The sequence below is a fragment of the Gigantopelta aegis genome, chromosome 15 (genome assembly GCF_016097555.1).
Source record: "Gigantopelta aegis isolate Gae_Host chromosome 15, Gae_host_genome, whole genome shotgun sequence".
In the NCBI taxonomy this organism is placed as follows: domain Eukaryota; kingdom Metazoa; phylum Mollusca; class Gastropoda; order Neomphalida; family Peltospiridae; genus Gigantopelta; species Gigantopelta aegis.
Genome location: NC_054713.1, coordinates 1802524 through 1829233, shown reverse-complemented (window position 1 = coordinate 1829233; position 26710 = coordinate 1802524). Strand labels below are relative to the sequence as shown.

The following is a 26710-nucleotide window of genomic DNA, read 5'->3' as shown; positions in this document are numbered from 1 at the left end:
GAGTTTCTGTGTTTACTGGCCTTGTAATTGTGGAAGTGGCAACAGGATGGTTTTGGCATGTGTGACTTCAAGTGGTGCGACACAAGTATTCGTGAGATTTGACAGTGCCATGCTCATGTTTCGTTTTTGGAAAGTGGAACATTCTCTGTTGTAGCTTCGAATTGAAGCTTCGTTCCTGTGTCCCGACATGTACATGATATGCCTAGTTTCAAAACCCGACTCGTTTAAAGATTGCATCGCAGTGGCGCGCAAACTTAGAAACTATGTGTTGTGTACGTATACTACAATGCCGTTGAATGCGCGTTACTGCTAATGGTTGGCATGAACTGACTGAATTTTGTTTTTGAAATCGCTTTTGTAAAATACCACATTCCATTGGAATTATATACTTTGTTTGGATCGGCAAAATAGATTTTTAGCTGTGGGATTTTGAATTCACTATATACATATAACGTAAGTAATTTCATTAACTTTTAACCTTTAATAAAAATGTCTGAAGCGACCTATTTTGTATGGTATAATTTATATGTGAAGATGTTTAGAAGTTTGACAGCAGACGATTACTGTTTGATGTCTAAAAATAGAATCTCAAGGAAATTCCTCGGGGATTCCTTTGTTGACATAATTCATAAAGTAGTTCCGGCTATATAGCCAAAAATAGTGCTAAACTGAGATTCATGGTGCAATGAATGCCAGTTTTTATCATCACGTGATACGAATTTGACCAATCCAAGGGTTTATAATAAAGGGATTTTTAGAGATTGGAATTATTTTCTAATGCAACTACAGTCCTGTTATGTTGTACTGTAAACATTTGTCTGTAAAAAGGACGCTGTTATGCTATGACGTCACTTACATTACGTCATGTAATGCGCGTACGATTATATGACATAATGACTGATGACGTTGTTGTAGACTGCAGAGGAATGTTTACAATAAAAATAAGTTAAAATTGATAATGGGTAATAAAGAGAATAACCAACTCGCTACGAAGATGAATGACAAAGGCTTGGGTTTACAACATTCATTCACTCAGGACAGATAATTCATACGAGTTCGTTTGTGGAAGGTCAGGGGACGGGTGGGGGTGGTTGGTGGGGGGGGGGGGGGGACACTACATACGAAATATTGGTCCATGTTATAATATGCCTGACAGACGAAATTGAATGAAATTGTTGCATTTTTGATGTGTGAATGGAAGTTTTGTAAAGGATGTAATTAAGCTTAACGGCACTGACATTTATATATCTGCACATTTTACAGAAAAATTACCTACGTTTAATCTTACTGTTTAAGATTAAACGTTTTCCATGGGTTCAATGTACAGACTGCTGTTTGACTAAAGGCATATCAAATCATAATTTATTGACACAACAATTAAATGGGCAAAAGAAGTTTAACTTGATATATGTCAGAAGTGTAACAATATACCACTATTTAACATGTTCAGTGACTGCTTGTGGAGTTGTTTATGGAGGTATTGAGCCAAAATGTTAAGACATTTGTTCAGAATGATCTGTTGTATGTAGGAAACCAAAGTGATATGCTTAATATTGCCAAACTATTTTGTCACACAAACTGGTTGATATCCAATTGTATTAAAAAAACTAGAGAAATTGGGACTTTTTGTTCTTCAAAATATGGCAGTTTTTACATGGTTCAAATGTGTTAAATTTGTATTCATGTGTTGCTGACTTTAAAACTATCAGGTGTCACATGTCATATTTTATGTATGCGTTACTTTTGTTGACGGGCATTCTAAATAAGTGAATTTAATTTGTGTGCGTGACTTTTGTTGTGTGGTGTAGTATGTTGCACGGGCAGTGTGTGGATGAGCAGTGGAAGACACGGGATAATGGTGCATTGTATTGGGATGGGAAATTCATGGAAAGCACGTACTAATTGTGTCGGGGAAATGCGTAAATAGAAAGAATTATTAGGTGTTGGGCAGAGTTATCATTTTCGTTAAGGAGGAAGGTGCTCTCGTATTTCTCACGGTGTTAAGACGTAAGTTTTGATTCTTATTACTTAGATTGTTGTAAATGACTTTGTAAATATTAGATACCGTATTTGTGCAACAATGATTATGTATAGTTATAATTTGTTAAATGTTGGGCAATGCATGTACACGTTTATAGTGATATTTGTTTGTAAATAATTTGGTACATGTATATAAAATACGGGATTGTAGAATGCAATACATGCAATGCATTTTATATTATTACAGCGGGTGGTCCCAGGTGTAGAATCCTGAGGTTGGGGTGAAGACTAAAACCCTTGGATTGATATGAGTGGACTCATATGGTTGGATTGCCCCGAGGTTGGATTGCCCCGAGGTTGGATTTCCGAAGTTGGATTCCCGAAGTTGGAATCCCGAGGTTGGATTCCCGAAATTGGATTCCCGAGGTTGGACTCCCGCGATTGGACTCCCTGAGGTTGGATTCATGAGGTTGGATTCATGAGGTTGGATTCATGAGGTCGGAATCGGGAGGTGTATACGAACAACCAGGATGGTGTGGATTGGAGACGTTGTCTCTATAAAATTCCGGAGTTATTTTGATATTTATATTTGGAACGCTGAGTAATTTTCATTTCGGAAAATGTTCTAGAACAAACTGAAGTACTGTGATTATGTTATTTTTTTTTTTCAACATGGGGTTGGATTGATGGATGACTCGGACGAATGAGATGGGTAGTGAGTGAATGTGGGGTTTTGGTGTGTATATGTATATGTGTGTATATGTATATGTGTGTGTATGTATATATGTATGTATGTGTGTATATATATATATATATATATATTTATATTTATATTTATATTTATATTTATATATATATATATATATATATACTACTCAAAAGAATTTAAGGGTCAAAAATTTATAACCAAATAAGTTTCAGAGTGTATTAGATTGATGATGTAAACTACACCAACATTTTTATTTATTGTTCCATATTTACCAAAAACCACAAATAAACGTCACTGTATACAAGAAAGTCACATGACATGCTGTCAAAGTTGAAGGTTGTCAAACATGGATTTTACACATTAGAACATTCGTTTAATAGTGTGTGAATCCACCCCTGGCGCGAATACACTCGACACATCGTTGCCTCATGCTGTTGATCAGACGTCTGAAGAACTCTTGGGGAATGGCCTGCCACTCTGCCATAAGAAGTTGACCCAGATCATGAAGGTTGGCCGGAGGGGCATGGTTATCCCGAACTCTCCTGCCTAATTCGTCCCAGGCGTGCTCTATTGAGGCCAAGTCAGGCGAATATGCTGACCAATCCATCCTGGCGATACCTTGTTGTCTGAGAAAGTCCGTTACCACCCTGGCGCGGTGGGGTCTGGCATTGTCATCCTGCAGAACTGCCCCGCCGCCAATCTGCTGAAGGCCTGGGAGAACCAACGGCCGGATAATCTCATTCAGATAGCGGATTCCATTCAGATTGCCATCCACCACATAGAGGGGGGTCCTGTGGTGGATAGAGATGCCGCCCCACACCATGACGCTGCCACCACCGAACCGGTGACGTTGTCTAACGTTAACGTCAGCGAAGCGCTCCCCAGGACGTCTGTAGACACGAACCCGACCGTCGTTGAACTGGAGACTAAACCTGGACTCATCAGTGAACATCACTCGACCCCACTGAACACGTTGCCACCGCAGATGAAGCGTGCACCAGTGACGTCTGGCCGTTCTGTGACGTGGTAGGAGTTGTGGTCGAACAGCCTGGCGACGGCAGCGTAGATTATTGGCTCTCAGACGATTGCGTATGGTTTGATCAGACACTCGAGTTCCAGTCGCAGTCCGCAGATTGTCACGTAATCGGCATGCAGTGGTTGTGCGTTGACGTAGAGCCATATTGGTGATGTAGCGGTCCTCTCTATTTGTAGTGCTTCGGGGTCTTCCCGAACGTGGACGATTTCGAACAGAATTCGTTGCTTGGTACCGTTGCCACAGTCGGCCAACGAGACTCTGACTGACACCAAGTCTCAGAGCAACATTTCTTTGCGTATTGCCATCCTGAAGCCAAGCAATAGCCCTTCGATCTTCGATAGTCAGTTGAAGTTATACCATTGTCGAATTTGGAGTGTGCACCGTACACGAACGCAAGCTCCAATTATACGGAAATTCAGCATTGGGAACATGGAATACACGTGCAAAGCGTGCAAATGAAGCGCTTTGTGAAAAAGCAAATTATGGGCACTTAGCAGACCTTTCGCTTTCGCCCTAATTTACGTGCAAATGTAAGCATGTTTTCGCCATTAGAACTAGTGGACAGTGTCAAAGACGGTGGATTTTAATTCATTTATGGGTTGCTTAGACCCACTTTCATCAAAATGGAACAATACCATGCGTGACATTATGGTCTAGCTAATATAATTGACATTCAGAAAATAATGTCGAAAATATCGTCTGACCCTTAAATTCTTTTGAGTAGTATATATATATATACTCTTCAAAAGAAGAAACGCAAAACCACATTGTCGTAACATTTGGAGAATTGATTTAATTATTGAATGGTGAGTCCGATAATTACCAAATGTTGGAGGATTGTTCACAATTCACTCTAGTCCATTGTGAGTAAGTGATAGGACACACCACCAAGGTCAAGGTCATCTGGAGTCAATACCGGGTGTGGCCTCCGCGTGTGTTGTGGCCTCCGCGTGTGTTGACAACTGCCTGGCACCGCCTGCCCATTGAAGCAACCAGAGTACGGATGACGTCCCGGGGGATGGTGGCCCACTCGGCCTGCAAGGCTGCTGCCAGCTCGGGCAGGGTCTGGGGGCCCACTCGGCCTGCAAGGCTGCTGCCAGCTCGGGCAGGGTCTGGGGGCTGTGGTTGTCGCTGTCGGAGGCGTCGGTCCAACTCGTCCCATAGATGCTCAATTGGGTTCAAATCCGGTGATATCGATGGCCAAGGAAGGACATTAATGTTGTTGTTCTGTAGGAAAGCCGTTGTGAAACGTGCTGTGTGAGGCCTGGCGTTGTCATGTTGGAACACTGCGTTGGCGTTGGCCATAACTGGAACGATGTGTGGCCGGAGGATCTGGTCAATGTAGCCCTGTGCATTCAGGTTGCCCTGCACGTGGACCAGGATAGTTCTGCCAGTGTGTGAGATGGCTGCCCACACCATGACACTACCCCCGCCGAATCTGTCCACTTCCTGCACGCAGTTTGCCGCATAACGTTCACCACGATGCCTATACACGCGACATCTTCCATCATGACGTCGGAGCAGAAATCGGGACTCGTCACTGAACCACACCTGTCTCCATCGCAGTTGAGGCCATTGTCGATGAATCTGGCACCACTGCAGTCGGAGTCGACGGTGTTGTGGTGTTAAGATGACACCTCGAACTGGACGTCTGGCACGAATTCCTACCTCACGTAGGCGGTTCCGTACGGTCTGGTCGGATATCCTGCGCAAACCTGGTATTGCTGCGGCTGTGGAGGTGGCAGTAGTCAATCGTTCCCGAAGGTGGCGTACCCGGATGTAGCGGTCCTGCCCGGGGGTAGTGACCCGTGGTCGACCGGATCTAGGGAGTTCACGTGTTGATCCATGTTGCTGGTAACGGTCCCACAGTCTGGAGATGGTGCTTGGGGACACATGGAATGCCCTGGCAACGGCCGTTCTGGATTCGCCTTCGTCTAGTCGGCCGATGGCATTGTTTCTCTGCGGTTCACTGAGACGTGGCATGTCCTGGATTGTCAACTGTCGGCCAGATACAGAGGCCAGGCAAGCGAACACCCTGCACTTTTATACTGTCTGTGTTCATGTTGCACATGCAGACAACGCACGTGCAGTGGTGACATGGTTTGCACGTGGCTGCGTTTTTGCGAATATTCACATTTTGGAACTTTATTGTACAGTAGCTGCGTTTTATCGAATGTAACCGTGGGAATGTGTTTGGGACATGCAATGACCTTATATTCACAAAGCATGAACCGGTAGGAAACATAAAATCGGAGTTATAACCCATTTGTACCCTTTTGCGTTTCTTTTTTTGAAGAGTATATATTATATATAGTTGTTTTTTGTATTAAATATATAATATTTCATTTTTGTTGAGTTTATCTTTTCCATAGTCTTTGGTACGTGACATAAGGATAGCATTTGGTTTGACACAAATAGGACCATTTTTGTAGAAATGAAATATAAACCCTTCTTGTATTTCATCATATATGGTGCTACATATGAAATGACACGCCTGGTGTGCTATTTTAACCACTTTGAACTGTTAAACATCGTGTCATTTTTTAAAATGTTCACCCTATTGAGATTTCGTGCCTACTGTTTAAAAATAATCCACACACCTGTTATTGAGAGTTTTTGCTTGTATTGATATACTGATGACGGTTATGATGACTGAGGCGGAGTCACAACGAGGTGTGTTGGAGGGTTTGTCATCACAAACAACGACAGTCAGATTTACAGATGTTCCAACCTCACCACTTGACAAGCTCCGTTTCAACGTTAGAACGCCTGTTTCGTCCTCCATGTTGAACATGTCCCTCAGCCTAGTCTCGCTGCCCATCTAAAAACAGAGGTGTTAAAACAGGTCAATATTCATCCCCAATGTTTCTTGTTCAAATGTTGAACATGTCCCTAAGCCTAATCTCGCTGCCCATCTGAAAACAGAGGTGTTAAAACAAGGTCAATATTCATCTCCGTGGTTCATCCTTCATGTTGAAGTCATTTTTAAACCTAGACTCGTTGCCGATCTGAAATCAGAAGTGTTTAAACAAGGTCAATATTCTTCCTCCATGTTGAAGTAGCTTTTAAACCTAGACTCGCTGCCGATCTGAAAACAGAAGTGTTTAAACAAGGTCAATATTCATCCCCCTGTTTCTTCCTCCATGTTGAAGTAGCTTTAAACCCAGACTGTCTGTTGGTATGCAAACAGAAGTATTTAAACATGGTGAATGTCCATTCCCATTTTTCTTTACTTTATTGTGTAGCACGATATGCAGATATCTGATCAGGACAAACTCACGGGATACGTTTTACGTAATAAATTGACCAACAAGCCAGTTCAATACACATCTAATGGACTTTCAATGAACTGAATCTCTTGCATTTTAGTCTAGCTGAGGTAAAGTGAAATTTAACTATCCATTCATCCATCCATTACCTATATCCAGCCAGAACACAACACACATCTATCCAGCCTCCTATTTCTTGTCCAATCGACTGACGTCATAAGTAATGTTTTTATCATGAATTACTTATTCACCAAGTTGCCATTTCACGTTGGATCATTGTGACATGAGGTGGAATGCCAAGGGAACTTTGGGGGAGGATTGGAGGGGGATCGTAAAAAAATGAAAATTAATATATAATAAAATTATAACTATCTCAAAATTTAGCGGGGGGGGGGGGGGGCAGATCCGCCTCTGCTCACAACGGTGATGGATTCTATTAATCTACCCATACGCCTTCAAAACGTACGCAAAGCAACAACAATGCCAACTTGCCTGGTAATACAGTCGTCCAACAGTATCTTTGTCGGAAGCCGTCACAATCCCGATCAGAGTGTTGCCTAGAGAGTTAGACAACATGTTGAAGTGAAACTCCCGTTCACTGAACACTGGACGTTTATTATTCATGTCGTTCACAGTGACGCCCACGAGTACCTTCGTGGCTGCAGAGTCGTCCCCCTTGATTTTCACATCCAGACTGAAATAATACTGATTCTTGTTTTCGTAATCCAACATAGAAACCGAAATGTGGTTGTTGACAAGGGTGAATTTATGTTTTGGAAGATCATGAGCCGAGAACTCGAAGCTATCAGAGAGAAGGTCGAACTCAGTAATGATGGCGTCCTGGTTTTCATCCAACGACGTTGAGTACGTGTTTCTGATAATCAGTATTCTGTAATCCGCCAAATGCTTTGTGATTCCCTCCTTCGACGCAGTCACATTTAACCATCTCTCCACAGCCACGTGGCTTTCGCTGGCTAGAGCAGTAATATTCAAATTCTTCCTGCAGTAAACCATCCCGTCGTCTCTGATAGCAAATTCTGCACCTTTCGACCTAACACTCAACGTGTATGACATGTCCTGAAAGCCGGTTCGAGCTCGAACATTGTCTATGATGGATGACTTCAGAGTTCCGTCTGACAGAAACATAACAACATTATGGGCCGAAAATTGGCGGTTAACAGTTACCGTTACCGTAACAACATCAACAATGGTCAGATGGTCGACTCGCGCCGTGACCTTGAGGAGCACGGTGTGGGTACCTATGGGTATCACACTCTTGGAGGCGTCGAGCTGTATGGATGATCCACCTATTATCGTAGCCCTGAAGATTCCGTTCAGAGGATAGGCCGTCACCTGATAGGAACTCAGAAAGATGGCTGGCTCATACGTTTGTGTTCTTATTACACCAACTGACCAAAACAGAAAAAAACAAAACCATATTTAATAATATTATATACGAGGATAAGTGATACATTTTCCAACTGTAGCTATGTGATATCACCAACGGAAACATAATTTAGTAATATTAACATATAAAGTTGTTATCTATTACAAAGTGCCTGACACACACACACACACACGCGCACACACACACACACACACACATATATATATATGTTATACTACACTATAGTATATGATGTCTGCGGGAAAGTGCATGTAAAATGCGTCTTACTACAAATGGAAAATACTAACAGTGTGTTTTCTCTAAAGACTATGTGTCAGAAAGATCAGTTTTATTCCTTCTCTCATCTTCAGGTATATGGGACAAAATTATCCCACAAAGGAAACCTATGTAAGAAATGTCTATCTTACATGTGTTATCATGCGCACTCGTTTAACATGACGTCGTTGGTAATATATGACGTCATATTAATGTGAGATGGTGACGTCAGATCATTCGGCACAGTTTTAAATTAATATTTTGTTATTAAAACCTTCATTTTACAAGATATCTTGTTAATATGTAGTGTTACAAACAAACACGACAAATACGCTAGTGTAGTTTATTTGTGGTAAAATGGTAAAATAAAAAAGTTACTTGTTCAGCTATCTTTGTCCGTGTAAAAGAATGATTAATTTACCGAATGTATGAGAGAAACATACTCCATCATATGCAGTCATGTGGGATAGAAAAAGTATCACCTCGGTGGTGAAAATGTCGACCATGGGACTCGGCAAGCCTCGTGCCACATCGAAATTTTCACCACATCGGGTGTAATTTTTCTATCCAACATAACCACATACGATGGAGTCTTATAATCTCTAATGGTATCATTAAACACATTCAACTTTTAATTGTACTTGGCAGTAGCGATTTTTACCAGCCAGAACGAGGAGAAGTGTCAGTTTCTATCCAAGATATAAAACGCTTTACCTACCTGATCCCTGGTGATTATCAGATATATCATACTCATAAGTCTGAGACGCTGTCAAGTTTGTTGGAGCTGAAACAGAGGTCAGGTTTTTATACCAAACAGAGAACTCATCATAACATACTTTATTATGTTACAGAAAACACATTTCATATGTTGATGATCAGTTGAATATCTATGCATGCTTATGTTGATGATTAGTTGAAAACGAGTGAATGTTTACGTTTATGATTGCTTGAACATGAATGAATGCTTATGTTGATTATATGTGATTCTCTAGGGTGCATTTTTAAAATGTCCTTACAAGAGTGTGTACTGTCAACATTATGACATGCCTGGTGTATAAACACTAATATTTATAAGACGAAGATGTCTTTCAAGAAATAGCTGACCTTGTACATTTATTAGATGAACGTGGTTTAATATTTTAAAATGTACATTTCAAAAATAATTCTTGGCAGTATATATTAAATGTTTCAAATATTTAAACATGCAATTTTACACATGTTTAAAATCCTTTGATAAATGTTCTAAATTTTTCAATATCTATTAAAGAACATTTGCATCGCCTCTCATGGCGAGATAACCGATATTCCGTCATCATTCGAGGTGTTTCGAATGCGTTCAAGAATATATAATGTGCTTGGAGAAGACTTCCATATGTGAGAATACCTGCAGTGCATTCATCTGAACTGCGTACGTAGTTGTTCACGCACTGACATCGTCTTTCACCTGTAGTGGCACCCACCTCTACGCATGCGCTGTTTGTAATTTGGCAATGTGCTGTTGTGGAATTTGATGAACCACATTTTTCACCCAATTCAACCGTTGAAGGTGTGGTGATTGCTAATATAAAAGAAAAAAAAAGAAAAGAGAAATCGAAATACCTTGTAGTAGTCAGTAGAATATTTGAAATATATACATACATAAACGTACATACATACATGCATACATATATACATACATACATACATACATACCTACCTACCTACCTACCTACATATAATACATACATATAATACATACATACATACATACATACATATAATACATACATATAATACATACATATAATACATACATACATACATACATATAATACATACATACATACATACATACATATAATACATACATATAATACATACATACATACATATAATACATACATATAATACATACATACATACATATAATACATACATATAATACATACATATAATACATACATATAATACATACATACATACATACATACATACATACATACATATAATACATACATATAATACATACATATAATACATACATATAATACATACATACATACATACATACATACATACATATAATACATACATATAATACATACATATAATACATACATATAATACATACATATAATACATACATATAATACATACATATAATACATACATACATATAATACATACATATAATACATACATACATACATACATACATATAATACATACATATAATACATACATATATACATACATAAACACATACATACATGCATACATACATACATGCATACATACATACACACACACATACACACATACATACAATACATACAATACAATACAATACAATACAATACATACATACATACATGCATACATGCATACAATACATACATGCATACATGTATACAATACATACATGCATACAATACATACATGCATACAATACATACAATACATACAATATATACACGCATACATACAATACAATACAATACAATACAATACAATACAATACAATACAATACATACATACATACATAGAGATAAATATATATAAATAGATAGATAGATAGATAGATAGACAAATAGATAGATATCGTCACATTAAACGAGGCACAATTTGCTTCGCGTCTTTACAATTGAAAAGCCTACAACACGTAAATAAATTACGTTTAGTGAACTACATGTACTTTTTACGTTTATTGAATAGCTCTTTCGGTTTGTCAACTAGTTTAGTGAAGCATTTCTTTATATAGTAAAATGTTTACAGGCGTAGTAAACATGTCAAACTGTATTTAATAGCTAGTATTACAGGTGAGCAGAGTGAGAAGGTTGTTTTTTTCTCTCCCACTTTCAAAATATTAATTTTTTTTAAAGTTATATTAAAAGGACCATTCCAAGTAATTTGCTGGGGGATACCCATGCATATCACAAATACCTTTTCAAGAGTTTTTTTTTAAAATGAATTTCTTTATGGGATTCCTTTCATTAATTAATTTCGGTAATAGATTATTAAAAACAAATAATAATAATAATAAATAATTTCTGAAAGTACCGCCATTTTAAGTCACTAACCGTAATGATGTTGCGAAACTAGCTAAACGAATAAGACTAACTGTTAGCAATACGATTAGTTATATCGCATACTAACTGTTAGCGATACGATTAGTTATATCGCATACTAACTGTTAGCGATACGATTAGTTATATCAATACTGTTAGCAATACGATTAGTTATATCAATACTAACTGTTAGCGATACGATTAGTTATATCGATACTGTTAGCAATATGATTAGTTATATCGATACTAACTGTTAGCGATACGATTAGTTATATCGATACTGTTAGCAATACGATTAGTTATATCGATACTAACTGTTAGCGATACGATTAGTTATATGACATACTATTACTGTTATACAACCCTAAACGTGAGATCTTACCTGTGTGTTGGGATTGTGTGAGTTTTAAAAAGAACACAAATAATCAGACGATATAGCAGCCTCACACTTGGTTAGTTGTAATATTGAGCAAAAACATGACACAGACGATATAATTTTTATTTTATTATTTTTCAGTCCCCCCCCCCCCTTTTTATATATATATTTTTTTTAATTTATATTTTCATGCTTTCCTTTCTAAAAGGAAAAGTTTGCTCTATTATTATTATTATTATTATTATTATTATTTTTATTATTATTATAATATATTTTTCATTCTTTCTTTTCTTTAGTTTATATTTTGTCTATTATTATTATTATTATTATTATTATTATTATATATTTTTCTTTTTTTCTTTTCTTTTCTTTAGTTTATATTTTGCTCTATTATTATTATTATTATTATTATTATAATATATTTTTCATTCTTTCTTTTCTTTAGTTTATATTTTACTCTATTATTATTATTGTTATTATTATTATTATTATTATAATATATTTTTCATTCTTTCTTTTCTTTAGTTTATATTTTACTCTATCATTATTAGGGCGGGACGTAGCCCAGTCGTACAGCGCTCGCTCGATGCGTGGTCGGTATGAGATCGATCCCCGTCGGTGGGCCCATTAGGCTATTTCCAATTCCAGCCAGTGCACCACACCTGATGTATCAAAGGCCGTGGTATGTACTACCCTGTCTGTGGGATGGTGCACATAAAAGATCCCTTGCTGCTAATCGAAAAGAGTAGCTCATGAAGTGGCAACAGCGGGTTTCCTCTCTTAATATCTGTGTGGTCCTCAACCATATGTCTGACTGCATATAACCGTAAATAAAATGTGTTGTGTTATTATTATTATTATTGTTATTATTAAATTAGTAGCTCGCCTGATATTATTAGACCAGCAGCTCACCTTGTAATATTAGACCAGCAGCTCACCTTGTAATATTAGACCAGTAGCTCGCTTTGTATTTTTATTATTAGAACGTTAGTTCAACAGGAATGCATGCGCTTATTATATTCCACGACTTTTGATATGACATTTGATATAAAGACAGATAAGCATTAGTTGGAACGGAATAAAATCCGACCTGTCCACCAAAGGTGATCGATCCCACAACACCTTGCTTGTTAGCCAAGAGCTGTACCACTGGGCTGTATGTTTGACCCGTTATTTATACAAATGCTTTATGCAATATTCTGTTATAAACTTAAAACAAACTGAATAATAATAATAATAATAATAATAATAATTTATTATTATTATTATTATTATTATAAAAAGTAAAAAATAAAATAAAATAATAATAATGAAAAAGAATAAAATATAAATATAAATTATATAGTCTGTGTCGTGTTAGTTTGTCATTGTACTTAATAGGCTAAGGCTTTTATATCAAATACTTCTAGAAAAAACCCCAAACCCCTCTCCCCAACAAATTTGCACTTTTTGAAGTTGTATAGCGGGAAACATACAATTCTGTATAACTAAGTAATTTTGAAGTTGTATAGCGGGAAACATACAATTCTGTATAACTAAGTAATTTTGAAGTTGTATAGCGGGAAACATACAATTCTGTATAAGTAAGTAATTTTGAAGTTGTATAGCGGGAAACATACAATTCTGTATAACTAAGTAATTTTGAAGTTGTATAGCGGGAAACATACAATTCTGTATAACTAAGTAATTTTGAAGTTGTATAGCGGGAAACATTTACAATTCTGTATAACTAAGTAATTTTGAAGTTGTATAGCGGGAAACATACAATTCTGTATAAGTAAGTAATTTTGAAGTTGTATAGCGGGAAATATACAATTCTGTATAATTAAGTAATTTCGAAGTTGTATAGCGGGAAACATATACAATTCTGTATAACTAAGTAATTTTGAAGTTGTATAGCGGGAAACATACAATTCTGTATAAGTAAGTAATTTTGAAGTTGTATAGCGGGAAATATACAATTCTGTATAATTAAGTAATTTTGAAGTTGTATAGCGGGAAAAATACAATTCTGTATAACTAAGTAATTTTGCACACAAGTAGTTTATTATATTGTGTACTGATGGTGCAATTTTTAGAAATTTCCTGCTTTTAAAATGTGCGTGATACAAAACCGAATGTGAAAAAAGTGCAATACAAATAAACACCTGTCAGCATCTACCGGGCGTAATGAAAACAACAGTCCCCGGTTTCTTGTTGCATGACAAAACATACAGCTTTTCTTCGTAGAGCGCACATTTCCTTTTAAAGCACCCTTAAAGGTGAACACTGCTTTATCTCTTCGAGTGTTATTTTAGTCCCCAAAGTTTTGACATTTCGTTTTGATGTACCCTGACTCCAACCTTATGGACTCCATGCAAAAAATCGAAAGCTCACGTGCTGTGAATTTCACTTCTATATCTTTATGAATCATAAATTATTTCGGTAAATATACAGTGGAACTGGGCCTAAAGTCTTCCAAAGTCATTGACAAGTTTAATATACACACACGCTGACGGCAATGAACTGAATAAGTCTAAATAAATAAAAATAAAAAACAAAACGGATTAAATTAATATATACAGATATTATTATTATTATTACTAGACCAGTAGTTCATCTAATATTATCATTATTAGACTAGTAGGTCACCCCGTATTATCATCATTAGAGCAGTAGCTCACCTAATAATATCAGTATTAGACCAGTAGCTCACCTAATAATATCAGTATTAGACCAGTAGCTCACCTAATGATATCATTATTAAACCAGTAGGTCACCTGATATCATCATTATTAAACAGGTAGGTCACCTGATATTATCATTATTAAACAGGTAGGTCACCTGGTATTATCATTATTAAACCAGTAGGTCACCTGATATTATCATTATCAGACTAGTAGGTCACCTGGTATTATCATCATTAGACCAGTAGCTCACCTGATAATATCAGTGTTAGACCAGTAGCTCACCTGATATTATCGTTATTAAACAGGTAGGTCACCTGATGTTATCATTATTAAACCAGTAGTTCACCTGATATTATCATTATTAAACAGGTAGGTCACCTGATATTGTAATTATTAAACCAGTAGGTCATCTGATACTAGTATTATTAGACAGGTAGGTCACCTGGTATTATCGTTATTAAACCAGTAGGTGACCTGATATTATCGTTATTAAACAGGTAGGTGCCCTGATATTATCGTTATTAGACCAGTAGCTCACCTGATATTATTATTAGACCCGTAAATCACATGATATTATCATTGCTATTTACTAGACTATTATTATTATTATTAGTAGTAGTAGTAGTATTATTATTCAGTATTATAAAGACCAGTAGTCCAAGTTGTATTCAGTAAGAAATACGTACTTACCTATATGTTCTTCTCATACACATGACAGCACATACCACGACCTTTCATGTACCAGTGAAACTGAATTAAACGCAGTCTGTCGCCGAATGTGATAAATCCCACGAGTCATGGCTTCTTAGGTGAGCGCTCTACCACAGGGCTAAACGTTTCGCCCCGTTATATATACAAATACATTTTTACAAATACATAATCGCATAATCTTTCATAGAATTTTAACATATATGCAAATTCAAGGGCGTAACTAATATCTTATCAAAATACTACAATAACTAGTACTGCTGTTACTACTACTACTACTACTACTACTACTACTACTACTGAGTGATTGAAGCTCACTCTGGGTGGGAGCCGGTACCGGGCTGCGAACCCTGTACCTACCAGCCTTATGTCCGATGGCTTAACCACGACACCATCGAGGCCGATTTTCGAGTCTGTTATTATTAGTTTGTATACGTTTCGGAGATCGAAGTTTTCGAGAGACGAAAGTTTATATACACACACACACACACACACACACACACAGAGAGAGAGAGAGAGAGAGAGAGAGAGAGAGAGAGAGAGAGAGAGAGAGAGAGAGAGAGAGAGAGAGAGAGAGAGAGAGAGAGAGAGAGAGAGAGAGAGAGAGAGAGAGAGAGAGAGAGAGAGAGAGAGAGAGAGTAAACTCTGTCAAACACCATTTTCTCAAACGTCTTGAAGAAAGAAGTTTGACCAATCGTGTATATAGTACTATACCTAAATCCCACAAAATAGAGGCTAACTTAAACCATGTCTGCGTAGAAGGAATAATGAGGCAATTCCTTGATGTGGTGAGGTGGCTTGCATGTCTAAATGACTCAGAGAGCTATGCCAGCTGGAGCACCAGCTCCTGGTAAGGTCACCGAAGCTGGTCTGGTCAAAGGGTAAAGATGAGACTAATATAGACTGGACAGACAGAGGACGTGAGTCAAGAAAAACAACTGTCTAGGAGAAGCAAACTCCAAAATCAAAGCTGGGCTGGATAGACACAGAATCCTAGAAAGGAAACTTTCCTTTGAGAAGGAAAACTCGAGACTCAAACCAAGTCCACTGAAGTCAGAGTACAGAAGCTATGCATAAGCATTAGCGTGGAAACCGAAAGGAAATGTCTGTACGTGCACCAAGCTCTATGATCATCAAAAATTCATTAACCTTTTGTGATCAATTCTGGAATATTCTTCAGTTATTCCCTTGAAAACGTCCTAATCAACCTTTTGTCCCCTACACTTTCGTTGACTTTTTAATGGACATACTATTGTACCAGTAAGTAAAAGCGAGAAGCACTTATGTGTTGAGATAGCAGGAAGCTATAGTTAAAACAGCATACGTACCTTTGTATAACATACTTACATGCTGTAAAAGACCAACAACTCTAAAAATCGTCTCCTTTTTTTCAGATAAATAAGTATTGTATAAATAGAAGTGCCTTGTCCATTGTAATACCATATCTCACTCCCGAACTGGAAAAATGGGGAAAAAAGTAATCTTTTGAAAGCGCCCTTTTTTGTCTATCTGGAGACTCTACATTAAACCTCGTCCAGATTGTTTTCGTACAGCCACTCCCATTTTTATTAGGCCACGTACGGCCTAGATTTCACCAGATATAGCAAACGTTGGAAATAAAGACCCACCACCACCACCCACGTACCTTGCACGTCTTATGTATTTTCACATGTTTCGATATTTAATTTCTTATTCTAAGAGGTAGATGGATTTAAACATAATTTTTGTTAAGTCTACTTTATGTAAAAGGAGTTGGTTATTGCCCCCTCTCCCCCCCCCCACCCCTAAAAAAAGAAAAAGGAAAAAGAAAGAAAAAAGGAGAGCATTTTTATTCACCCAACGTTAGCCAAAATTTCCATTATGAACACTTTTTGTCCAAATACGACCAACATTAGTCGTTTATACGGACCATCTAGTATTACATCTAATAAGCTTCTGAGTATTGTGGTTTATACGGACCGTCTGGCATTACATCTAATAAGCTTCTGAGTATTGTCGTTTATACGGACCGTCTGGCATTACATCTAATAAGCTTCTGAGTATTGTCGTTTATACGGACCGTCTGACATTACATCTAATAAGCTTCTGAGTATTGTCGTTTATAGGGACCGTCTGGTATTACATCTAATAAGCTTCTGAGTATTGTCGTTATTGTCGTTTAGATTGTTTACGTTATTCTCAAATGAACAAATCTCCAGCAAAATCGTTCACTCAATCTCGCGCAAGCAAAATATTACCTACAGGTCTGTCTACTGACGTACCTCATTGTGAGCTAATTTAATAAAGCACTTAAGCTCATTAATGAAATACATCTAGTCTGAGCTTCAGATTCCGTATCAGCTTAAAATACAACATGTATGTGTATGTTATGATGCATATACCATTTCTAATTTCAAATCTGGAGGTTGTACCACTTTGTTGACCTAGCGAAGGTACTAATTTGGGGTAATACAAAACAAGGCCACGAAACTGTACAGTTTATAGTAGAGTATACGGGCTTTTTTATCGAGAGAGAGAGAGAGAGAGAGAGAGAGAGAGAGAGAGAGAGAGAGAGAGAGAGAGAGAGAGAGAGAGAGAGAGAGAGAGAGAGAGAGAGAGAGAACCCAAATACTACTATTATTAATAAGCCACGTTTTTTCTACTTACGTCGAATGTCGCATACTGATGAAATGAATAATATATACAGGGATGTCCAGTATCACTTATTGCGAGGAGGGTAACGTTTTTCAAGAGCAGCGTATTTCGAGAAGAGTAACGTATTTCGAAGAAGAGTAACGCACTTTGACCATATCTGCAGACCTTGCCGGACCTCCGTCCTGTGCTGTCTCACGAAAAAAAGCAAACTAAAATTTGATTGTTTCAAAAGCATAATTCCCCATATCATTTTTCCCATGCAATGAAATCTCCATCAATTCTTTTTCAAATGTCACAAATGATCTTGCAAGCAAGTCTGTCTACCGAGGTGCGTCGCTCTGAACTAATTTAATAACGTACTGTGTATTATAAGTAATACATTCGCTAAGTTATAGCCGTGTGCAGCATAGGTTGGTTCCACTGAGGCAATAATGGTTGTTAACAAAAACGTCCTGAGGTATGTGACCAAGCAGGGAAATATGCTGCCTTTGAGACTATTCAGTATTCATTTCGAGCCTGGGTATTGGCTGAACGACAGAAGAAAACACGAACCCGGTAGTTGAGGGCACCGTAACAGATAAACTACTAGCTATTTTTCGCGTGGTTTCATTAGACCTATGGAAGAACACAATCACGTTATTTGCATAATTATACTGCGCTGAAAATCTCATCTGAAAATGTAGAAATTGACTTGTAATTGTATCTTGTACCAGAGAATCTGAGAGAGAGAGAGAGAGAGAGAGAGAGAGAGAGAGAGAGAGAGAGAGAGAGAGAGAGAGAGAGAGAGAGAGAGAGAGAGAGAGAGATAATAGATATAGAGGGATAGAGTTTTGTTTGTTTTGTTTAACTATACCACTAGAGCACATTGATTTATTAAACATCGGCTATTGAATTTCAAACGTCTGGTAATTAAGAATCCGCCACATTTGTTCCTAATGCAGCAAGGCGTATTTTATGTGCACTTTCCCACAGACAGGAAAGCACATACCACTGCCTTTGACCAGTAGTGGTCAACTGGTTGGAACGAGAAAAACCCAATCAATTAAATGGATCCACGAAGGTAGACCTCTGAATGAACACAAGAACGTAGTTTGTATATATTGTACTGAAAATCTCTTGCATGAGAGAGAGAGAGAGAGAGAGAGAGAGAGAGAGAGAGAGAGAGAGAGAGAGAGAGAGAGAGAGAGAGAGAGAGAAGTATTTTCTGATAAATATTTTCATTAAAACTAATTACATATTGATATTTGCCTACGTTATTTTGGTCATTGATGCTAATTACATATTGATATCTACCTTCGTTATTTTGGTCATTAAAACTAATTACATATCGATATCTGCCTTCGTTATTTTGGTCATTGATGCTAATTACATATTGATACTGTTATTTTGGTCATTGATGCCAATTACATATTGATGACTGCTTTCGTTATTTTGGTCATTAAAACTAATTACATATCGATATCTGCCTTCGTTATTTTGGTCATTGATGCTAATTACATATTGATACCTGCCTTCGTTATTTTGGTCATTAATGCCAATTACATATTGATAACTGCCTTCGTTATTTTGGTCATTAATGCTAATTACATATTGATACCTGCCTTCGTTATTTTGGTCATTAATGCCAATTACATATTGATAACTGCCTTCGTTATTTTGGTCATTAATGCTAATTACATATTGATAACTGCCTTCGTTGTTATGGTCATTATGCTAATTACATATTGATATTTACCTTCGTTATTTTGGTAATTAATGCTAATTACATATTGATAACTGCCTTCGTTATTTTGGTAATTAATGCTAATTACATATTGATAACTGCCTTCGTTATTTTGGTCATTAATGCTATTACATAGTGATAACTGCCTTCGTTAGTTTGGTCATTAATGCTAATTACATATTGATATCTGCCTTCGTTAGTTTGGCCATTAATGCTAATTACATATTGATATCTGCCTTCGTTAGTTTGGTCATAAATGTTAATTACATATTGATAACTGCCTTCGTTAGTTTGGTCAATAAAACTAATTACATATTGATATCTGCCTTCGTTGTTTTGGTCATTAATGCTAATTACATATTGATAACTGATATTGATATATATATATATATATATATATATATATATATATATATATATATATATATATATCAATCTCAACAGTGATTTCAAACTTGGTTTAAAGGGGCACGCCCTAGTTGTTAACCATTACGCCGTTGTTTTTCGTTATTAAACCCATTTTCTCACAAATACAATTGCACTTTACTTACATTTTATTATTTAGAATATACATTTCCATTCACCTGAAACGTTTTTTGGTAATCCTGGTAATCCTGGCGTTTGTAATACCACAAAATGCATTTTTCGTAATTCTTAAAAACGTACGCACATCTGAGAAAAACCCCGTTGAGAAGACTAGGTTTAATCTATTTTTAGAGGGGATCTTCCCGTTTCAACGTCAGAGACGTTGGTATACCACGTGACCGTTATCATTTTGGTTCGGTTTGTTTTCTCTTGCACGGTTCGCGCAATCAACATCCAATTTGTTGTCATTTGCTTGTCGTTCATTTGTGAGGTTTTTCTTCACAGTTCGTAAACATTTTCATTACGAATAAAGTTCAGACAAGTAAGTATCTCAATAGAAAACGTTACAAACCCTTAAAACCAATAAGTCTTACGATATCTGGAGAGGACAGAACAGTTGAAACATGCCCAGGAGAGGTGAAAGGAACGCACTAGGGCGTGCGTCTTTAACAGATCGAGATCAGTTATGTTTCTATAACTGATTTATATACCTTATTCTCCTGATAAAGGTGTACCCATATCGAAGTATTCAGTGTTCTATTCTGTGTGTCTCGGCTTTAAAAATCCACGATAAAAACTACGACTGGTACTATATGAACACAGACAAACACCAACAAACACCAACCAGGACGCGAACGCCTGTGATAAATAAAGAATAATACATGGGTGGCCGTTAGACACCATTTATCTCACAACGAGTGGTTTTAAAATGTATCTAACGAGCGAAAGCGAGTTTGATACATGTATGTGTGCGTGTGTGTGTCAGTAATAACTTGTAATAATCTCGATATCATTACCAGAAAATGTTTCGGCGTGGTCAATATAAGTCATATATTACGAACAAAAAAACCCCTATATATCACGACTCTTTTGTTTACTTTGTTGGTTTGCGTCAGTCACTCGACGGCAATGTTTAATGTATACATATGGAAATTAATTAAGCAACACCCATATTTGCTCAGACTGAGCATCTTTAATGAACTGGTGCATGAAATGTGTCAAAGATTTCCATACCTTATGAAATTTTTAGTGAACAGAAAGGGATGAGAAGAAAAATAGCCAATAATACCATGACATAATGTGGTTTATTTCAAGATGGTACAGATTTGCAAAATGACTTCATTTCATTCAAAAACATTACGAATTTCACTGTTGTTGCACAGACTTAACTGTCAGTACCATGCACACATCTGGTTCATGAAATTGAAGAATAATGTCCGTCAAGTCCAAATATTGACTTTCCATCAGTATCTCGTGTAACCTCCCTGCACACGAACAACTGCTTCAAGACACCTCCTCATTCCTTGGATCAATCTCTGGATTTGATTTGGAGGCATCCTGTTCCAATTATCATGCAGAGCAGCAGTCAATTCATTGAGAGTCTGGACAGGTGGGTCTCTCTGTCAAACACGACGGCCTAAAATGCCCCACAGATGCTCAATGGGATTGAGATCTGGACTCATGGCTGGCGATGGAATGGTTTCAACAGCATTCTGTTGCAAGAAATGGGTGACAGCATGTGCTCTGTGAGGCCTGGCATTGTCATGCACGAAGATGGGTCTTGTGGCTAGAGGATGATTATCAAAATGGGGGACAAGGATCTCCTGTTGACAATGAGGCCCATTAAGGTTACCACGAATGGTGATGAGGTCCATCTTGCAACCCAAGAAAATGCAACCCAAAGGGAACCGTCTCCTGGATATTGTGGGGAACCATGGCTGTGTTCCTTTGTCTCCCGACCCGTGTACGACCATCCACTATATGTAATAAGAAACGACTCTCAATGGAAAAGTAAACCCTCCGCCATGATGCAATGTTCCAGCGAACATGTTGATTACACCAGGCAAGTCGTGCTGCTTTCTGAGCTGGAGACAATTTTATACGCTTGATGGGTCTTCTGGCCCTGTATCAGCTGATTCCTGACGGTCCTGTAGGAAATGGCTCTATCTGGTAACCACTGGTTTTTTTTAAAGATGTGCTTGAAGTCCATGAATGATGCCTAACAAGTCTCAACAATGCTCTATTCTCTCTTATTGTCTTACGGGGTCTGCCAGGTCTTGGACAATCTTTAACATCATTGGTAGCCCTGTGTTTGTTCAACAGTCTTGAAATGATGGAAATATTGTGCCCAAGTCAAGGTCCAATTTGTCTGAGGGACATTCCTGCATTTCTCATGCCAATAATTTGCCACCTTGTAGCCTCTGACAATTTACGACGTGCCATGACAATTATGGTACTGAATATTCAATGCAAGTTGACAGGAGAGTGTGTGACATGTAATCATTACAAACTTGATTTCAACACTGTTAAGGGCATGACATTTCACGTGCATTGTTCGTCGTTGCACATGTATTGAATATCTCCACAAAAGTCATGCTATTCAGCATGATGCCACATGTCAAATTATCATTCAGGAAAATGCTCTGTTTTCTTAATTCACAGAATTATAGGTCTATAAATTGGGTGTTGCTTAATTAATTTCCATATGTATATGTGTGTGTCTGTCGTTCGTTGTCGTCGTGGAGACCAGTTATAGGTTTTAATGCGTCGATATAATCATGGCTGTTTATACCATGACACGACAAATATCGGGTGATGTAAAAAAAAAAGAGAAAACTTTCGTGGCGATTTGCCCATCTTTGACGGAGGTATCACCCTTGATATTAAGGGATACGAAAATTAGTTTTCCGGATGGGTGGGTTTTTTCACAATGCCTCGAGATATTGACCTGAAATATTGTGTTTATTTCGTGCTTATATCCAATTAAGGTTCAAGCAGGCTGTCCTGGACAGTGGGTTGGTAGTTAGTTGCTACTGGTTAGTGAGAAAGAAGACGGTATAGTGGTCTTACACCTATCCAATGAGTCGTTAAAACCCGCTCTGGGTGGGAGCCGGTACCGGGCTTTGAGCCTACCACCCTTATGTCCGATAGCTTAACCACGACACAGTGGTAATGCACTTGGTTTGGGATCGGTCCCCGTCGGATGGCTCATTGAGCTATTTCTCGATCCAGTTTGTGCACCTTGGCTGGAAAATCAAAGTTCGTGGTTATGAGCTATCCTGTCTGTGATATGGTGCATATAAAAGATCCTTGCTACTAATGGAAACGTGTGGCGAATTTACTCTCTAAACTACATGTCAAAATTATCAAATGTTTGACATCCAATAGCCGATGATTAATAAATCAATGTGCTCTAGTGGTGTCGTTAAACAAAACAAACTGTGTGTCTACAGTTTAAATAATATATTGTAAACATATCCACAACTGTACATGTATGTGTGCGTGTGTGTGTCAGTAATAACTTGTAATAATCTCTATATCATTACCAGAAAATGTTTCGGCGTGGTCAATATAAGTCATATATTACGAACAAAAAAAACCCCTATATATCACGACTCTTTTGTTTACTTTGTTGGTTTGCGTCAGTCACTCGACGGCAATGTTTAATGTATGTGTGTGTCTGTCGTCAGACAATAATGATAGTTGTATACTCCTAAATACCGTTTCGTTCATTCGTTGTCGTCGTGGAGACGTCACAAAAGACCCCAGAGCAGTGTCAATGGGACCCGTTTCACAACACATCTTCCGGGTTAGTCTGTCGTATTAAAATAGAAATTTGCTGATGAGTTCCCACAGAAAATAAACCATTGACGAATACATACTTGTAATGTATACAAAGGGCCGGTGGTTTCGGAGGAGGAGGGAGGGGTAGGTGGGGTGGTGGTGGTGGTGACTGGAAAAAAAAGCACAAGTCCGTCAATAGAGATATTAAAATCCTGCTTCAGATAAGATATTGTTATCGTGTGAAACTAGCAGGACCGGTTGTTTCCGCTATTCATCCTAACGCTGATAGACGGAAAGTTATCCACACCCTCCTATTTTCATTTCGGACCGCCGTGTATAACATATCACCGGGCCTGATTTTTAACGGTTTTTATTTGCAGAGAGGTGAGTGTCAATGAAACAGTAGCCCATTTGTGTTACGGCACGCTGTCATGGACACACAATTACAGGTATGGCGGAGCAGGGGGGAGGGACGGGCTCTAGCCCCCTTCCCCAATAATTCTGAATAAAAAATATCAGTAGAACTGCAGAGACAGAGGTGAGTTTTACTTGTAGAATGCAGGGAATTGCATTTTAGGGCATGTAAGTTTTAAATTTTGCATTGCCCCCTCGATCTGTAAGTCCCCCCTCCAATGTCTACTTGCTTGTCTCTAGAGAACAGTCGTTAAAGAAACATTCACAACTGTTACAGCACGCTGTAATGACCACACAATTAAGATGACGTCATTGCTTGTCTCTAGAGAACAGTAGTTAAAGAACATTCTCAACTGTGTAACAGCACGCTGTAAAGAACACACGATTAAGATGACGTCATTGCTTGTCTCTAGAGAACAGTCATTAAAAGAACATTCTCAACTGTTACAGCACGCTGCAATGACAACACGATTAAGATGACGTCATTCCTTGTCTCTAGAGAACAGTAGTTAAAGAACATTCTCAACTGTGTAGCAGCACGCTGTAAAGGACTGTGACGGAACATGCTCTTAATTTTGTTTTCGTCTGTGGCGATATTAATTGTGTTAGAGGGCCGTGTGCAGTTCCAATATGCACTTAGCCCAGGTGGGCACTTTGTTACGTAATACCTTCGCGCGACCGTGCATCCCAATATGCACTTAGTCCAGATGTGGAGGCCATGTGGCCAGTAGTTACGTAATACCTCTGCGAGTGCGGTTTAGACGACCGTGATTTTGGCGACTAAGCGTCAGCCAGTCTGGTCTTCTAAGAGAAAAATGCGTCTCTGGGAGTTGGGGAAATATCTCATGATGCGTGAGGTACCGCGATGTACCCCCAGGCGATATTCGGATATATGATAAATAGCTAGGGTTTTAGAGATATCGGGGAGAAACATAGGAAGGCTTCCAGGGGGAACGTTAGTCCGTCCGGACTGGTAATTATATATTTTCTGCTCTGTGTATAACCTTGATATGATTGATGTGACTTTAAATATTTTAATACTGTATTATACCAATATTATTTAGACGGTGCTGCCGGTCATCTGACGCAGTAAGCTGTAGGCTCACTGTCTAAATAATTATTAAAGCTTAGCCAGTCATCCTAGAGGACCTAGGTAAACTGTAGGTTATTGTCTTTATTGTGATAGGTACCAGTATTAATTCTGTGTTACAAGGTTACTGAATGAGTAGTTAAGGGTTAATTAAAAATTAACCAGTTAGGAATAGAGTTGTAATTCCTTTACTAATTAAGTTACCCTGGAAGCGTTTCCCAATTATCACACGTGTGGGGGTTGTGTCACGGTGAAGTGATTAGCATATTGTGTAAACTAGACACCTAGAGATTAACTAATTAAGTGATCAGTTCTGGGTTGTTATTATTTGTTGTTGTTAATTAACTACTGCGGCAGTACATTTGTCAGCGTAGGTTAATACAGATTCCAAAGTGTATTGTGTTTTCGTTGTGTTTTCTAGTGAACTAAACGTGCTATATTACATATACTTTATATAAGATCTTATCTCTGATCATACCTAGACGAGCCAGCGGGTATAACTGCCTGTTACAGAGAGATCTAATAGATATACAGTTAGGAGAGATATTTGGACAATCGTGTTTCATTCAGTTACGGGTATTATAGGATCCCCGTGACAAGGACACACGATTAAGATGACCCATGGCCCCTAGATAACAACCTATCAAAACCGATCTAATTAGTGAAAACGAGCATAACAGAGCATAAAATTCCTGACCATCCACTACCTCAGATACATTGTCATCTGTGTTATTGTCACTGGCAGCAGCACGAGGTGTTATAAACGACTTTGCTAAAACAACTTATGGCAATCATTGTCCTCTGTCTGTCAGTCCATTGTATAAATATAAAAACGATGTGTAGATTTATTTATTTATTTATTGGGAAACACAGAAATCCATCATATAACCAGCCAGGGTCACTATGACTTGGAAGACTTGGAAGGAAACACCAGATTCGCGCTGTATAAGAGTTTCTCACTGGCATCAAAGCATTTGCAAATTCAATAGCACCAAAAAAAGAACTCTTGTCCACTACCGACCCTGGCTGGGCTGCTTGACTCCCTTGCACATGCCAGCATGGGCGACCCCCTCTCCCAGCAAACCCAAACCGTTTCCTGTCCTGGACGGAGGAGCCGGCAAAAGTCGACACCTGTGCTGATGACAGGCGTGTGCTACAACAGCTTGTTCTGAATGTGCGCGTTAAAACCTATGACCTGACCTGACCTGACCTGACCTGCACCAGAGCAAGATTTCTCTCAGA

The 26710-nt window shown here is 38.1% G+C and overlaps 2 protein-coding genes across 2 annotated transcripts in view; both read right to left on the bottom strand.

Moving 5' to 3' along the window:
- The window catches only part of LOC121390585 (protocadherin Fat 4-like), a 69951-nt gene extending 63409 nt beyond the window's left edge, over window positions 1-6542 (bottom strand). The window contains exon 1 of the mRNA XM_041522436.1: window positions 6326-6542. Coding sequence (XP_041378370.1) covers window positions 6326-6519 — 194 coding nt within the window. The 5' untranslated portion in view covers window positions 6520-6542. The remainder of the gene's footprint in view (window positions 1-6325) is intronic.
- Window positions 6543-6759: 217 nt separating this feature from the next.
- LOC121390265 lies at window positions 6760-10354 on the bottom strand. Its single transcript, XM_041522047.1, has 4 exons — window positions 10042-10354; window positions 9376-9441; window positions 7487-8403; window positions 6760-6813 (listed from the first exon to the last, which is right to left on the bottom strand). The coding sequence occupies exons 1-4, from the start codon at window positions 10337-10339 to the stop codon at window positions 6760-6762; spliced, it is 1335 nt and encodes a 444-aa protein (XP_041377981.1). The 5' UTR covers window positions 10340-10354.
- Window positions 10355-26710: the final 16356 nt, after the last annotated feature.